Source organism: Caretta caretta, chromosome 3 (genome assembly GCF_965140235.1).
Source record: "Caretta caretta isolate rCarCar2 chromosome 3, rCarCar1.hap1, whole genome shotgun sequence".
Taxonomy (NCBI): Eukaryota; Metazoa; Chordata; order Testudines; family Cheloniidae; genus Caretta; species Caretta caretta.
Window position 1 is genome coordinate 122,729,711 of NC_134208.1, and position 18,560 is coordinate 122,748,270.

Here is an 18,560-nt window from a genome sequence, read left to right on the forward strand (position 1 = left end):
GCATTCAGGAGGCAGAAGGGAGGGGGGAGGAGCGAGGACACTGCCTGCAGGCTTCCTCTCCCTCCCCCGCCTCCTGAACACCGCAAGCCAGCTGATTGCCATGGGCAGGAGGAGGAGGGGGAAGGCTGCTAGCTATGGACAAAGCAGGCAGCCAAATGACATTATAGCAAAGCATTGCACAACTTTAAACGGATCATGTTCTGTAATTGAGCAGGGACATAAGATCGAAACAACATTAAATGAGAGGAGGTTAAGTGGGGAGTTACTGTACATTCATGGAGGATAGGTCCATCAATGGCTATTAGCCAAGATGGGCAGGGATGCAAAACCAAACTCTGAAGCGTCCCTAGCGTAGTCTTGGTTTGCCAGAAGCTGGGAATGGGCGACAGGGGATGGATCACTTGATCATTACCTGTTCTGTTCATTCCCTCTGGGACAGCTGGCATTGGCCGCTATCAGAAGACAGGACACTGGGCTAGATGGACCATTGGTCTGACCTGGTATGGTCATTCTTATGATTATATACACCTAAATACTGTGCATAGATCAGTGGTGTAGCTAGGAGTGGAAATTTGGGTGGGCCCCGACTTTCAGGTGGACAGGCAATGACAGACTTTGCTAGCTCAGCTTCTCCCCCTATATGCCCTCTTCCTAGCCCTGGTGCCCCCAGACACAGGGTTGCACCTGCCAAGATGGGCATGCACATGGGGTGGCTTAGACAATGACAAGGCAGAGCTGCTGGAGCGCAGCTTTCTGAAGGGTGGACACACAGCTCCATCCTGGATTTCATGTGCCTGAGTGATGCTCCGGGCCACTGTGGCAAAGCTACAACTCTGCTCAGATTTGGGTGGGCCAGGATGCTAAGTGAGTGGGCTGTGGCCCACCGAGGCCCACCAGTGGCTACACCCCTGGCATAGATACAGTACTCTAAAATTTGACATGTTTATTCAATGAATAAACGCAATAGTTTCAAATCAAGCTAGTACTGTATGCAAGAGTCATATTGTGAGCCGGTATTATTTATCATCTTTTCATGCCAACACTACTGAAATCTGGAACACTTACCCAATTTAAAAAACAAAGTCATGTGTGTCCATGAATCTCTTCAGGATAATGGAGAAATCGGAAGATATACCAGATGAAAACCATTTAGAATGGTATGTAACTATATACAGTGACAGTATGCCTCTGTAAATATTAAGTTGTATCATTCCTTGGTTAGTATTTACCTTTTTGGCCAATCAAACGTGATGCTCATCATAAGAATCCAATATCTATATTATCTTGTGTCAAATGAATGCCCCAGTATGAGTGGATGAAAAAGTTACACTCTAGCACATTTTGATAAAAAGAACCTCACATACTTTAACCAATACACATATAGTCTCACAGCAAAATGTAGGGATTTATATGCATGAATATGCAAACATAGATAAGATTACTACCTAACAAATAATTCATTGGTCAAGATATGGAAATAAAACTTTTTAAAAATTCTTACGGCTTGAAATGCAGTAAGCCAGTCTGCAATTGATCTTCCTGAAAAGCTGCTTGTTGACTGGCCAGAGGACAAGTGTGAAGAGCTGAATGAAGTTGATCATCAGTCCGGACACTATAAATATGTAGCAGATAAGAAGATGGCAAATGAACTGAGACTTCAGAAAGCCAATGATGTCCATGGTTCTTTAAGAATGGAAGGGTAACTGCCAGAAAGAGAAAACCCAGGAATTCAGAAGATAGTCTGCAAAATCAAGCAACAATAGCAGCTGTTAGTAAACAGAAATAAAGTTAAATAGAAATAAAAATTTGAATACATAAATAACTCACGACTAGTGTTAGCAGTGAAGTCACTGCTTTCCTCCTAAATCTTTTTTTCTATTCTTAAGAGAAAGACCTGGTTACAAATACTTACAAAAACAGACACTGAAAAACAAAGCCACATTTTCAAACAATTTACATCATTTGGTGATGAACACGTGCTCCTATGCCTAAATCCCACTGACTTCAAGAATGAAGTGCTTTGCTGGATAGAGATGGGATTACCCAGGTACTCAGTGTCAACCATGCTCATATGCTCTGCTGAATCAGATCCTTATTGATAAAGTATGAAATAACTGTACAGAATGGTGTTCAGACAATTACATTCGAAATAAGATATATTCCTTGAACTTTACCTTCATGATGAGCCCCAAAAGTTACATTCGTACAGTCTTGAGAAATTAAAGACAAAAAACAAAGAAAAACTGTTTGCTTCATGCCCTGGGACAGCAGTTTTAATCAAGGTCCACAAGGTACTCTGAGAAAGTGGCTGATAGGTCACGCGTCCTTAGCCCCTGCTAGTGAATGGTACTACATACATACCTGCATGTGTAACTTATTTTGCTTTGGAAGCCCAGTCCCCCTCTACAAAACACTCAGTTCTGCCAGGTGCTAAGCATTCTGGCTCAGTGCAGTAGAGACGAGAAGCACATGCTTAAAATTTAAGCATGTGAGCAGTCCCATTGAAATCAATAAAGCTACCCAGCTGTTTACAGTTAATCACATAACTAAGTGTTTTGCTAGATAGAGCAAGTGAGCTGATCATCTTGCAGGACTGAGTCTTTATTCAGTAGTGCAGAGAAGCTGAAAAAGTGAACCAGCTCAGAACATTTTGCAGCTCACCTTTAAGCCTACAAAAGCTTCAAAGGACCATCAAACATCAAATCCATTCTCGATCATTTGAAATGAACATATCAGAAGCTTAAAAATGAGGAGAAGTAGTCCTCCTTTTTAAAAATAGCATGCGGCTTTTCTCCTGCTATTCTAATATAATGCAATTATCAAGTCTTGGTTTACTTCTTTATGCACTGGCATCCTCAATGGGATCTCCGCTGCAGAGCTCTCAGACTAGTGTTGGTTAGGCAACTGTTGCTACAGAGCCAGCAAACAGCACCCCAACAATATAGCCTTTAGATCCCTTGTAAAGGAATTTTGTGTGACCAAGTGGTGACATTTTAAAATTTTTTTACCACCATTAGGCAATTTTAAGATAGAAGTTAAGGCCCAAAAGGTGACCTGCCAATGTCCCTTGAATAGATAAAGCAAGAACTATCACAGATCCAGTCTATTACTCAAAGTCAGTAGCATTAATACAAAATGTTCTCTCTTTCCCATCTGTGCTGACATGCTTGACAAGGGAAATAACCCTGCTTGACAGATATCAACAATGGAAGGTTATAGCTCTGAATAGCTATTTATACCTATACCAACACTGGAGACCCTAAAAATAACAAAGATTGACTATTAAGACTTCATGGACAGAAAATGTGATGGTTGTCTGGTTGGAAGCATCATTTTTTTTTAAACAAAAATCTGAATTCAGTCAGCTGGGATCATCACTGTAGCTAACACGATCACATTACCAGGAGCATAACTGCAAAGTTACCAACAAAATCCAAGTAAATTTGCATTTTGTATAAGTAACATATGGATTAATTTTAACAAAGCATGCTTCCACGGATAAACAAACCTTCCATTAGATTTACCCTTTCCATTATTAAAGTAAGCAGTTTAGGAGTTTTCTGCCACACTGCAAAAGAAAGTATGTTATCTCATTTTTATGATTGTTAAAAACCTCTCTTCAGGGCATATTTACGTCACTGCTCACTATACATAAACATGCCTTTTTTGGTATATTCAAATTAAACCCTCAATCTACCATTTGTGTTTTTCTTCCCCAGTTAGGCCCAAACCTGCTCCTGCAGGAAGCAGACCCTCAATTCTAGACATCATTTTGCTGGCCTGTTGTCATTTGAACTCAGTGAGGGACCTATCAAAATTTTGGAGAGAGAGAGAGAGAATTTGCTTGTCACAGCATTCAATATGTACAGCTTGCTCAATTGTTTCATGTTTTCACAATTTTCTCACTGGGCACAATATACACAGGAAGCAGTATAAACATTAGCGTTCAGACATGAAAGACCCAATTCAGTAGTGTTTACTCAAACAGAACTCCCACTGATGCCAGTGAGAGTTCGGCCTGAATAACGAGCGCATATTTGGGCCCATGCTCGTGAGGCAGAATTCTGGTCTTAGATGTATGAACTACTCCCTCCATTGATTTCAGCAACATTTGAGCCCCCACACTGCATTGTGCTGTAATGCTAGTGAATTGTCCATTACAAAAATAGCCCATCTCATTTGCTATAAAAATCAAAGGTCACTAATTGGAAAAACTAACACTAATAAAATTTCATACTAATAGAAAAAACGAAATGTTCCTTTAATAGCTTACCCTGTTCCTGGATCTTCTATGTTGAAGGAAGTTACACAGTGGGATCTGGTAACCCCACAGTATTTTCACTTGGATTGCTAGCTCTTTGAGGCAGGGACTAACTTTGGGCAGTACCTAACACGCTGGGGCCTTGATCCTGAGTTAGTGCCCCTAAACACAACTGTACTATTTTATTGGTATTGTAGTAAACAATCCAGATCCAAATCAACTTGAACCTGATACCCCTTGTTTAATGGCTCATCTGTTTCTGAATACATTGGATTGACACCACTGTGAAGCAATAAGGAAGTGATTTGTCCAGAGGTTAAAGAAGGTTGTTTTTTTGACCAAGCTGTAGCTAGAAAAGGACAATGAGTTTGGGGGGGGGGGGGGGGGAGGGTGAGAAAACCTGGATTTGTGCTGGAAATGGCCCAACTTAATGATCACTTTAGATAAGCTATTACCAGCAAGAGAGTGAGTTTGTGTGTGTATGGGGGTGGAGGGGTGAGAAAACCTGGATTTGTGCTGGAAATGCCCCACCTTGATTATCATGCACATTGTAGGGAGAGTGGTCACTTTGGATGGGCTATTATCAGGAGAGTGAGTTTGTGGGGGGGGGGCGGAGGGTGAGAAAACCTGGATTTGTGCTGGAAATGGCCCAACTTGATGATCACTTTAGATAAGCTATTACCAGCAGGACAGTGGGGTGGGAGGGGGTATTGTTTCATGGTCTCTGTGTGTATATAATGTCTTCTGCAGTTTCCACGGTATGCATCCGATGAAGTGAGCTGTAGCTCACGAAAGCTCATGCTCAAATAAATTGGTTAGTCTCTAAGGTGCCACAAGTACTCCTTTTCTTTTTGCAAAGACAGACTAACTCGGCTGTGACTCAAACCTGTAATTAAAACACCGAATCTCATAGTTGCTGGTGACTTACATGAAATGAACTAATGGTGGTATCGATCCCCATCTTAGTGTGCAATATATGCCCTTTGTGTAACGAAGATTTGCTTCCTTCTACTTGTTATACTGTGTACTGCCTGAAGACACGTTAAGGTTGACACTTCTCTGTAGTTGGAAAGTGGCAATGTGGCATATGTTTATTGCAGCAGTTGCAGGTTGCAGCCATTATCAATAAGGCTGGAAAACAATTAGTATAACACTCTAATCACATCCCTGTTTTCACACGTGTTATTAAAAAATTCATTTTTGAGACCGCAAGTTTATTAGTTTGGTCAATGAGCCAAGGGTTTTTTTAAGTTTGTTTTTATGTTTGAGCAGGATTGGATATAGTTACAATTCACAAACCAGCCCTTGATCTTATAGAACCTCAAGATAGGACTGATGCTTTTTCCTCAATATGGTTTTAATAAGTTTTGCCAAAAGTAAACAAGTATATGGAGAAAACCACAGGAACCCTCTCTCCTGATACAGACCAACTTCCTCAATCCATCAGTGGGACTACTTACATGTTTAAAGTTAGATAAACATAGATAGCAGGCACTGAATTACAATTGCATGGGAAATATCAATGCATGCCGTACATTGACTGAAACTCCAGCAATTAGGCTTATCATAAAATCATTCATTAAAACCAGCTAGCCTCTTTAATTCCATGTCACAGAATCCCTCTAATCTAATGTAATTCCTAAAGACCAGTGAGGGTCTAGATCAAAGAAGAAACCCATAATACAAAATGAAAACAGAGTCTGGTATAATGGCGATCCGGGGGTGGGCGGGAAAATCACTGTTTGACATGATTAACAAAATCATGTATTAAGGGTAGCTGATCAAAAGCCTTTCAAAAGAAGGAAGAATATACCATTACTCCACTGATTCATTCTTTTCACTGTTACAGTAGTTTTCCAAAGAAAAATTTTAAACTTGAGCACGTTACATTTATGTTCAACATATGACATACTGCAGGCCTTTGATGCTAAACTTTGTAAGTTTAAAGCAATAACCACTGATAAAACAGTGTATTGCAATAATTCATGAAGACACAATGGTACATTTGAAAGTCACTGTCTTGTTTCATAGCTCAGCCACAAAATTTAAGTTTAATAAAAATAGTTAATTTAATTAGGGATGGAACTTTGTCATAAGGACAAAGTAGAGACACTTGTTCTTGTAAAAAAAAAATAAATAAATAAAAGCTTAGGGAATTACAAAGCCTTATTTCAATAGGTTCTCCCTCTCTCCCGGCTCTCCCAATTCAATCCAAGCTAGTGTTTTGGATTTAAGAACGTCCCCCTACAGTGTTTGCAGCTCAAACACCACCGCACTGGTGCATGAAACACCACAAGTGCATGAAAGAGTGAAAGTAACCGTAAATAAAAATGCACTTCTTGTAGCCTGGGAAACAGTATAAATAAAAAGGCAAATAGTGCAAGGTACAATTTTATTTTAATAAAATCAAAGGTACAGTTGTCAGCACAGGCAAGGACATTGATTTTTTTTAAACACTGAGGGGACAATGAAGCCCTGTGACTTAAACCAATGTCACCTTATTGTTTTCAATAGTCATCCACAGTTAACCCCAGTGTAAATGAGAAGAGGACAAGGCCCATAACTCTTAGAGTGTGATTTATTAAACATACACACTAATTTTCTTACAGCTCATGACTGAAAGCCATAACAGCCATTTGAAAACAAAAAGGCCCAATCAATACATTCTCAGAAGACATTAAGATAGAAAACAGTTTTTTTGGAAGCCATCTTATCAACACCCTTAAATTAATTGGGGGAAAGTGGTCAGAACAAAAAACAAACAAACAAAAAGGATGCTTTGTGAGGGGCATTTCCCTTTGGTATGAAACAGATAGAGGGCCAAACACTTGTCTAGTGAGTAGTCTAAGGCTACACACTTATTTGACTAAGGGGTTACAAGGTCAGGACCATAAATAGCAGCCATTACTTTGCACTCCTCCTTTCCCGTTATCAGAGACATCTAGTTTTGCTCTGAAGCAAGACAGATCAGACATCTCTTCTGTTTACACCACTTCCAAACATTCCTTTTATCCCCACATGCAGGCTGTTGCAGTAGTTTATCTCCAGTGCCCCCTACTGACCAATTCTTTGGCCCTGAAATGAGTTCTCTCTCAATACATGTTCAGTGACTTAGCCCTCTGGCGAGGTCAAATTTTTCGGAACCTCAGAAGGGGACAGAAATGGAAAGTCCAGCTAAAGAGTCCACACCAACTGCCAAAGAAGAGCTTTAGGCCCCACTCAAACTATGAAGTTCCCTGCTCTTCCCCCCTTACTGGGAATTGTAGAGTTCTTTCTTTGGTCCTCCCCCTTCCCTGAGATTGAGAGCTCCCCCACTCTTCCTTCCTGGGTCTCCTTCACTGCACTCTCTTTCCTCCCTATAAAGAAAAGGAGGACTTGTGGCACCTTAGAGACTAACCAATTTATTTGAGCACAAGCTTTCGTGAGCTACAGCTCACTTCGTCAGATGAACCTTGATCCTGTCACAGCTGGGATCACTAACTGTAACTGAGGGCTTGGCTACACTTACATTTATAGCGCTCTAACTAATCACCCCCCTGAGCGCAGCAAGTCAGAGCGCTGCAAAGCACTAGCATAAACAGGCTCCTAATGCTCATAGCTCATCCCCTCGTGGAGGTGGATTACCAGCACACGCGCACGGGACCACATTCTCACTTCAAAGCCCTGCCACAGGATCACTCCTGTTACAGCGCTTTGAAATTTCCAGTGTAGCCCAGCCCCGAGTCACCAGATCAGGATCAGCTGGGGGTTAACTGCCACACCACAGGAAAAGCTGAGCTGAGTCCCCTTAAAGTGCCAGCTAGCCCATGACAGTCACACAAGGAGATTATGCGACTTGACTAAAGGTCGCATAAACTGGGGCGGAGAGAGTCAGGAACAGAATTCTAGAGTCCCTAGCAGCAAATTCAGTCAAACTGCACTGTTTCTCTGGGCTCTAGGCTACGCTAATGGGACACAACAAGAAATGACATTTCTGCCTGAGCATTTTGTACCTGCTATGCTTACAAGTAGTACCTAAGATATGTTTTACCTTAAAGCACTGTGTTTAAACCAAAGCATGGGTTTAAACTGCTTTGCTGCATATGGATGGATTTGTTGTAGACTAAAGCATCTAAATCTGGGATTTAGGCTCTTAGTCCCAGTGGTAGGCGCTGCAAAACCCACACTGAGCTGCCACCCGACTCAGCAGGCACCGACATTTTTCACTACAAAAGTCTCCTAGGTGCAGAAGTTCCTGCCTCTAGGCATGTGCTCTGCTGCCTCGCTCAGAGGACCCAGGCATTTATCTCCCATGTAAGTCCCAGCACAATCCTTAAATCAGGTGGAAGAGGCGGCAGGGGACACGGGACGGTGACATTCAAGGGAAGGAACATACACACACACCCCGCCCCCACTCACCTCGCCTGTAAGGCCTGATCTGATAGAATGGGGTCCATTCAAAATGCAGAGGAGGATGTGCCTCCTTATAAAACTTTTAGTCCAGGGGTTAGAGCACTCATCTGGGATGTGGGAGACCCAGGTTTAATTGCTTCTTCCCCCATCAGGCAGAGAGGGGGGAATTAAACCAGTCTCCCACAGCCCAGGTGAGGGCTCTAACCACGGGATTAAAAGTTATAATAGAGGCCGAGGCACCACCACCTCTTGCATTTCTTGCAAGGAGCAGCTTAGGCTCCTAAACCATTTGACTTCAGGGGAGGGATTTGCAGCTGTTGCTAGCAGAGCTGGGGATCACTGCATCTTGGATTAAGGCATCTAATTCCATGAGAGGTGCAGGGTTTAGGACGCACCCCTCGTCAGCATCTCCCATTGGCTAGTTTAGGTGGTTCCCTGCTGAGCATGCTGGCTTTTGTGGATTCCATTTTTTAGGTATGTCTGCGTCTATGCATTGTATAGAAAGCCGAGATACCTAACCCAGGCTTTATGGATCCCATTGTTGCACCAGTGATTTTCTAGGTGCCTAAAAGTTAGGTGTTGCAGTACTCAGCACTGTCATGTCTAAGTCTCATTACAGATCCGGGCTATGGTTAAGTGCTTTGCTGAATGACAGTCCAAAGTGTTGAGCTTCAGGGGAAGTTTAGAACAGCTAGACATCTTACAGGACACTGCACACTGCCACATTTGCTGTTGACTGAAACTGACTCTCACAAACAGGAGCCAGTTGCTGAGGTAGAAAATACAGTCAGGCTAGAATAAAGCAGCCTCAGTACTGGGTTTAAATAAGCTTTTATTCAAACAAGAAATAAGCATTATCCTAAAACTATTTTTCAAATCATCACCGAATGAATACAAGGATGACTGCAGTACAAGAGTTTCCTCTAATGATGCTTCTATATACATACATACAGCAAGTCACAGGAAATCTTGTTTTGTTCTTCCTTGTGGTTAGCAAGTGCGTACATGATTCACACTAAAGCGTCTCCACAAGAAAGCATAGTCCAATAGATGCCACAATAGCTATAACTGAAGGAGTTTACAGGAATTGTCTCTATTTTCCCATTTTTTCCTCTTAGAACCGGATCCAGTTCCCACTGAAGTCAACCGACAAAATGCCGCTGACTTCAGGGCATAGGATCAGGCCCTGAGGTCCCAATTCAGGATTGCATTGAATCCCATGGTTAAATATCATTGACTTGATCAGCACTTAAGCATAAATTATCTGGAAAAAAGAGGTAAACAGTAAGGTGGCAAAATTTGCAGATGATACAAAACTACTCAAGATTGCAATCTGCTTTGGACGTAACTAAGAGTTACAAAGGAATCTCACAAACCTGGGTGACCGGACAACAAAGTGGCAGATGAAATTCAGTGTTGATAAATGCAAAGTAATGCACATTGGAAAACATAATCCCAACTATACATATAAAGTGATGGAGTCTAAATTAGCTGTAACCACTCAAGAAAGATCTTGGAGTCATTGTGGATAGTTCTCTGAAAACATCCACTCAATGTGCAGTCCAAAAAAAAAAAAAAAAAAAAAAAAAGGCAAACAAACAATGTTGGGAATCATTAGGAAAGGGCTAGATAAGACAGAAAATATCATATTGCCTCTATATAAATCCGTGGTATGCCCTAATCTTGAATACTGCGTGCACATCTGGTTGCCCCATCTCCAAAAAATATTTTTTTATATAATTAGAGGTATTGGAAAAGGTACATAGAAGGGCAACAAAAATGATTAGGGGTATGGAACAGCTTCCAAATGAGGCGAGATTAATAAAACTGGGACTTCAACGGAGATTACTAAAGGGGGATATGATAGAGGTCTATAAAATCATGACTGGTGTGCAGAAAGTAAATAAGCAAGTGTTATTTACTCCTTCTCATAACACAAGAGCTAGAAGTCACCAAATGACATTAATAGGCAGCACGTTTAAAAAACAAACAAATGGAAGTATTTCTACGCACAATGAACCTGTGGAACTCTTTGCCTGCGGATGTTGTGAAGCCCAAGACTATAACAGGGTTCAAAACAGAACTAGATAAGTTCATGGAATATAGGTGCCTCAATGGCGTCCCAAGCCTCTCTTTGCCAGAAGCTGGGAACAGGCAATAGGGGATGGGTCACTTGATGATTAGCATTCTGTTCATTCCCTCTGAAGCAGCTGGCATTGGCCACGGTCGGAAGACAGGATACTGGGTTAGACAGACCTTCAGTCTGACCCACTATGGCTGTTCTTATGTGCTGCAGTACCTTCCTGAAGAGGGATGCTTTCCTCCACCAGGGCCTTTATGCTCAATTCCCCTTTACAGTCAATTCATCCTTTGCTGAAAGAGCTTTATAGACATAAGCAAGGAAGTAGAAAAACACTTATTTTTAAAAGGAACTATTTAAAGAGTGCTCCTTCACAAATTGGAATTTTTAAAAAGTTGGTCCATTAAAATAATCACATTGACAGTGTCCCATCTGATGTAAGAGGGGGAACAAAAACAAAAATAATCCCAGAAATCATTAACTAATAAAGCCTTTTGTCCCCTTTCAGAAGTAAAGGAGTGATGCAAGCTCTTTCCAGGTTTCAGAGTAACAGCCGTGTTAGTCTGTATTCGCAAAAAGAAAAGGAGTACTTGTGGCACATTAGAGACTAACCAATTTATTTGAGCTTGAGCTTTCGTGAGCTACAGCTCACTTCATCGGATGCATACCGTGGAAACTGCAGCAGACTTTATATATACACAGAGAATATGAAACAATACCTCCTCCCACCCCACTGTCCTGCTGGTAATAGCTTATCTAAAGTGATCATCAGGTTGGGCCATTTCCAGCACAAATCCAGGTTTTCTCACATCCCCCCCACCCCCATACACACACAAACTCACTCTCCTGCTGGTGATAGCCCATCCAAAGTGACAACTCTTTACACAATGTGCATGATAATCAAGTTGGGCCATTTCCTGCACAAATCCAGGTTCTCTCACCCCCTCATCCCCCTCCCAAAAACCACACACACAAACTCACTATCCTGCTGGTAATAGCTCATCCAAAGTGACCATTCTCCCTACAATGTGCATGATAATTAAGGTGGGCCATTTCCAGCACAAATCCAGGTTCTCTCACATCCCCCCCCGATCCCCATACACACACAAACTCACTCTCCTACTGGTAATAGCTCATCCAAACTGACCACTCTCCAAGTTTAAATCCAAGTTAAACCAGAACATCTGGGGGGAGGGGAGGTAGGAAAAAACAAGAGGAAATAGGCTACCTTGCATAATGACTTAGCCACTCCCAGTCTCTATTTAAGCCTAAATTAATAGTATCCAATTTGCAAATGAATTCCAATTCAGCAGTTTCTCGCTGGAGTCTGGATTTGAAGTTTTTTTGTTTTAAGATAGCGACCTTCATGTCTGTGATTGTGTGACCAGAGAGATTGAAGTGTTCTCCGACTGGTTTATGAATGTTATAATTCTTGACATCTGATTTGTGTCCATTTATTCTTTTACGTAGAGACTGTCCAGTTTGACCAATGTACATGGCAGAGGGGCATTGCTGGCACATGATGGCATATATCACATTGGTGGATGTGCAGGTGAACGAGCCTCTGATAGTGTGGCTGATGTTATTAGGCCCTGTGATGGTGTCCCCTGAATAGATATGTGGGCACAATTGGCAACGGGCTTTGTTGCAAGGATAAGTTCCTGGGTTAGTGGTTCTGTTGTGTGGTATGTGGTTGATGGTGAGTATTTGCTTCAGGTTGCGGGGCTGTCTGTAGGCAAGGACTGGCCTGTCTCCCAAGACTTGTGAGAGTGTTGGGTCATCCTTTAGGATAGGTTGTAGATCCTTAATAATGCGTTGGAGGGGTTTTAGTTGGGGGCTGAAGGTGACGGCTAGTGGCGTTCTGCTATTTTCTTTGTTAGGCCTGTCCTGTAGTAGGTAACTTCTGGGAACTCTTCTGGCTCTATCAATCTGTTTCTTTACTTCAGCGGCACTGCTATGGGTACCCACATGGCCCCACAGTATGCCAACATTTTTATGGCTGATTTAGAACAACGCTTCCTCAGCTCTCGTCCCCTAAAGCCCCTACTCTACTTGCGCTATATTGATGACATCTTCATCATCTGGACCCATGGAAAAGAAGCCCTTGAGGAATTCCACCATGATTTCAACAATTTCCATCCCACCACCAACCTCAGCCTGGTCCAGTCCACACAAGAGATCCACTTCCTGGACACTGTGACCATTGTTTATTAGCACTGTAGTGTCCAGGAAGTGGATCTCTTGTGTGGACTGGACCAGGCTGAGGTTGGCTGCACTGAAGCTTAGAGAGAGTTTATATTGGAAAGGGGTTTGCTGAGAGTACTTGGAAGAGACTAGAGAGCCCAAAAAATCTTTGCTATCTTGTTTTAAATGAAAACTATGAGTGAAATTCACTCTGAGCAGAGGGTTAGCACAAGCTCCAGGTGTCACTTCCAGCCTTTGAATCTCACGGAGTGTAGTCCTTGGTGTCTTTAACAAGGGTGAATTCTCACATGTTATTTAGTTCTGGAGTTTAAACATTTATTTCCAGTCCCTACCCCTGGGGAGCCCTTGATTTTTCTTAAAGGGAAATGACAAAGCCATTTAAAAATGTTTTTTTTACACTACTATTCCACACCAGCAACACATAATGTCCTGCAAACACTTACATGCACGAACAGCTTTGAGGCAATTAATCCCCCTTGAGTGCAACAGGACTATCCATATATGTACACAAGTGAAATTACTGAAGTGTTTACAAGATCAGGTCCTTTGAGGTGTAGAATTAGAAAACGATAGGATTTTAAAAATTTATGTATTGCTGCATTTATACAGCTCCTTTCAGTGGAGGAGTTCAAGCCACTTAAACACAAATGAACTAAGCCTCACAGCACCCCCTGAGGTATTACTATCCCTATTTTACACAGAGGGAAACCTAGGGTAGATGGAGTCTGTTGGTGCCAATGGACTTAGCAGGTATGAACACAGAGTATGTTCCAGTCCACTCACTCCGTATAAAACCTGATCCTAACTTATTCCTTCTCCCTCCCAACACTCAGAAATAAAACCAGGGTACTCAGTAGTAAATTTGGTGGGTCTCTAATATGATTTGGAGGTTATGAATTTAGGCCAGGCTCCACAAAGGGACTTTTTGTGAGTACCGCAATGCGAGTAACTTTTAAGAGCCTAGGAAACTCACCTGAGATGCGAGAGATCCCGAGAGATCCCGGTGCAGTTTCACTTTGGATAAATAAAGAGTCATCAGGCCAGGAAGAGAGGATTTGTTTACACTGCAATTCAAAGCTTGTGGCTGGCCCACACCAACTGATTCAGGCTTGCTGGCTTGGGCAAAGGGGCTGTTTAATTGCGGTGTAGCCATTTGGGCTCGGGATGGATCCCGAACAATTAAACAGCCAATTAGCCTGAGCCAGAGTCAGCTATCACAGGCAAGCCATGAGTTTTTAATTGCAGTGTAGACATAACAACATGGGCGGTACATGCACCGCCGGCTGGGGGAGGCTAGCCCCCAGCCTCACCCCTTCCACCCAAGGCCCCATCCCTTCCGCCCATTGCCCCCGCTGGAGCCAAGCCGCCCTCCCCCCCCTTCTGAGCCCAGAGCTGCGCCTCCCCCCACCGTGGTCCCTGGCCCAGTCTCTCAGCTAGCCTCCCCGGCCCCGGGAGTTTAAAGTGCCTATAAAGTTGACTGCCTATAAAGTTTAGCAGCAGTCAAGCAGGATCACAGTGGAGCCAAAACTGGAACTTCGGCACTTAAGTTCACAGTTTAGTCCCTCAATACCTTTGTGGATCTGGGCCTTTAAGGTCCACAATGTAGCAGTAGTAATATCATGTACATGAGACCTTCATTATTCCCACCTGGAAGGGTTCTGGGATGCAGAGGATAAAGCTGAAATAATTAACAAACAAAAACCACCAAACAAACCTCATTTAGGGCCCGATCGATTAGGGCCTGATCCAAAGCCCAGTGAAGTCTGTTAAAAGACAAGACTCCCATTGGCTTCTACAAGTTTTGGATCAAACCCTAAGAGCTTGGAAAACTTGACCCCCCCAAAAGTAGCTGAATGAAGAGTAACTATGAAAGTACTTACATTCTCAGAATGCAAAGCCAGGACCAGATCAAAGCAATCTGAACTCCCTTTCAGCAAAATCCTTCAATTATAGCCTGATTCAAAGCCCATTTAAGTCAGAGGGAGCCAGATTTTTAAAAGGTATTTAGGCACCTCAAGATGCAGATTCACTCATGGTAGAATTTTCAAAAACACCAATCTAACTCTTTAGGCACCTACAATACGTTTAGAAATCTAGCCGTGACTGTCTTTTCATCAACTTTAATGAACTTTGGAGTAGGCCCCTAGGGCCCAGTTGGTAGACCCAAATTTCAATGTGTGACACACTCCACTTGTCCCAAACTCTTGTGTCACACTAACTGCCAGGTGTTGGGTCCTGTTAAGATGGAGGGCAGGGAAAGAGCAAGAGAGAATGTAGCACATTTAAAAAATGGTCCATGTATTTTTGGAAATATTTAGGGGAATGGTCAGTAGCAGGTTCCTGGGAAAAAGGGGGAAAGACTAATGTGTCCTGGCTATATCTGTGATTTTGGACGGTGGGGGGAGAGAGACACTGAACCCCTAGGCACTCAAGTAATTGTGCCAATAGAGCTGTGAGCCAGTATTAGACAACTCACATTCAACACTATGTAGCATTGGAACTTCAGCAGTAAACCTCACATTACATCGGTGGCCCTCCCATTTCCCCCTCACTCAGCTGTAGTTTTGACAGCATTGATTTTACTTTTTCTAAGATGGCCCCTGCCATCAGATCAAAAATACATGGCTTTGTGGATATTCAAGACTGTTTCAGTCTCTATTTTAGACTTCAGACTTAACATTGTATTGATCTCAAGATAGTCAAAGCTACATGAGCCTCAATGTCAGGACGATTCACAGACAATTACCTCCCGCAGGGTCTTCATGCAGATGTGACCCTCTGTGCACAAATCCCTCTTGCCATGTAGAAATGGGAAGCAATAACTCGAATGGCACCGGCTCCCTATCCCTGGATGTCTCCAGACATTTGAGTAACTGTATGTGGAAGGGGAAGGATGGTTTGAGTGTGTGTGGGGTGGGGTGGGGAGGCATGCATTAGCTATCATACAGCTACTCCTGGAAATCTCTCTCATGAAATGGAGGGAGCAGTTGCTGTTCAAGTTTTTCAGATATGCTCTTACTAGCTTTTTATCAACATTTTTTTTTAAACAGGTCTTCCCTCCTTTCTTATTGTCCTGACCTGGACACCAATCCTGCAACCGGATCCACAGATGAACCCTTACATATCCATGTGGACCCAAACTCAGGGTTAGGCTTTAGTTTAACGTTAGCAAGAAAAATAAACTCTCTGATTTCACTCCCTTTCTCGTTGATTATTGGGGCTATTTTCTGTCTCGTATTTTTTACCCTCATATGTTTATAAAAGCCTTTCAGTCTCTTTGGCTGGTAATAAGTAATTCTGCTTGTTTGCCTCTCCCATTTTCAAATTATTTTATTACAGTAGCATCTAGAGGCCCAAACTGAGGCCAGGGCCCTATTGTGCTAGGTGCTGTACAGAAAGTTGAAGACTGTCCCTGCCCTCGAAATAGGGTTGCCAGCTCTGACTGAAGCTATTCTGGGGGATTTCCTCCTCCCCCCAACATGATATCATTTTCTTAAAATATCCTATTAAAGTCTCCCAGATTGCTTTCAACAGTCACTGGGAGATCAATGCCAATTCCAGAAGACTCCAGACCAATCCTGGAGGGTTGGCAACCTTACCTCAAAAGCTTACAGTCTAATCAGATGTGGGGGGAGGAGGGGAGTAAACAGAAGCACAGAGAGTTAAAGTAATTTTTCCCCAATGTGAAATAGCAAGTCAGTGGCAACAAGAGCCTCCAGGTCTGCTGATCCCTAATCAAGTGCCCTACCCTCTAGACAACTGCCTGAATTCCAATACAGGGTTTTTGGGGTTTTTTTGTTGGCAAATTCAGACCCTTGCAACCATTTCCTACAAGCTTTTTTCCAGAAGTGATCCTCTATAAGGTATTCACCCCTGCCAAACCCAATGCTTCCGCTTCACTTCATTTCCATCTCTCTTTTCTGAAGAGCCAGGTACAGAGAAAATGAAGTGAGTCAGCAAGTTCTGAAGAGCTGTTCTTCCAGCATAACAGCAGGACAGACTTTTTTTTTTTTTGGGGGGGGGGGGGGGGGGAGTGCACAGACCCTCTCTTACTACTGTCCTGATGCCAGGTAGCAAATAAGTGCAGGCTCAAGCCCATCAAGCATCAAATCAGTATATCCGTGCCAAAAACCATAACTGGGAAGGGCCACATAACGCCCTCACTGTCAGGAAGTCCTGTTGCAGGTTGAGTTTCCACACGCTATGGTTACAGGGGGTGCCTGAAATGCTACTCCCAACTGTATTTTGATGTAACAGCTGTGTGCTGTCCCTGCACTTTCCTGGCAGGTGGTGCCGCCCTGCTTTAATTTCGGCAGTGGGGTCACCAATAAGTTCAGCAAAGCTTTTATGTATCAAATGTCCCAACCTTCCAGGAGTCTAATATATTAACAGAAAGTTCAAACACACACAAGAAAAACTTCACCCAAGCTTCTTAGCAGGATGGCAGAAGCCATCTGAGTTTCACTTCCACAGCCAGGCCGTTTAAACACAAGGCACTTAACCTTCATTCCTCATCTGGAGCCAGGGGCTCTGCAGGGGCGTCCAGGCAGCTACAGCTCTTTTTCCAGACAGCATACAACTCCTTTCAGGCTGAGCCTCCTGCAGCTAGCTGAGATGTTCTTCTCTGAGTTCCTTTCCTTAACAGTTCACCTTTTCTGTTCCATAGGAACTACTCTCCCTGGGAGCTCTGGTAGCCTTTCACAAGGTCCAGGTGCTCATTAACCAATTAGCTGCATAGGCAGTTAGTTTCTTACAGGTGAGCAGAGATAGGTTTGTTCCCTATCACAGATAGACTGGCCCTTACTCCTCTTAAAGGGGCCAACCACCCATGAACTAAGATTTCCTCATATAGTAACAGTGAAAATATAACTCAGCCAAGCAACGAAACCCAAGCAGACAGTGATGTCTCTAGGACCCAACAGTCAGGAAATTGCAGTTGTTAATGAGTGTTTTACGCATGATGGTGGCATAGTGCCTAACACAAGTGTCTACTGTATCCTAATGCAACACACAGGCTAGCGTGTGCTGATATTGCCCTCTTGGTGCTGACCCAAAGTAAGGATAAGAGATATATAAGCTAGGGGAGTTCTCCTTTAGCTCAAGTGGCAGAGACAAGTGCTTTTGAAGCTGAAGGTGTTGCATCATTAGTCCTAGCCAGGGCGGGGGAGAGGGGGAATGTAAAGCACCATAGCATGCATGTATAATATAGTAATTATACCTTGGTGGTGATGCATGATTTCATTATACGGACCTTGGTGGCAGAGCTGGGAGGGCTGGTATTGTGTCCTCCAGGGTTAGGAAGCCTCATCGGGGAGTGCTGCATAGAGTGTTCTACCTTGCCTCAAGCAGTAAAATCAGGGCACATTACGTGAGACTGCACCCTTCTCCCCCTAGTAGGGCCCAGGCCAGCCACATAATTGTCTTCAAAGATACCTGTGACAGAATCCCTACCCTACTATGACACCGCAACCTGTAATGCGCTGAGAAATTTAAAGTGGTACGACATGACCGACAGACAATGGTCAGTCCACATAGGTATTTCTATTTCCAAGGGGGATACAGTTTTCCCACAATAACCATACTTTATTTAAGGGCCTTGCGCAAGCACAGATTACCACAGTG

General features: G+C 43.1%; 1 protein-coding gene across 4 annotated transcripts in view; it reads right to left on the bottom strand.

Annotated features, from left to right (window-relative positions):
• The window catches only part of AGPAT4 (1-acylglycerol-3-phosphate O-acyltransferase 4), a 122,692-nt gene that overhangs the window by 100,164 nt on the left and 3,968 nt on the right, over positions 1 to 18,560 (bottom strand). For all 4 annotated transcript variants that reach the window (XM_048844095.2, XM_048844094.2, XM_048844091.2 and 1 more), the window contains exon 2: positions 1,502 to 1,741. In XM_048844095.2, the coding sequence (XP_048700052.1) occupies positions 1,502 to 1,679 (178 nt within the window). In that variant the 5' untranslated portion in view covers positions 1,680 to 1,741. The remainder of the gene's footprint in view (positions 1 to 1,501; positions 1,742 to 18,560) is intronic.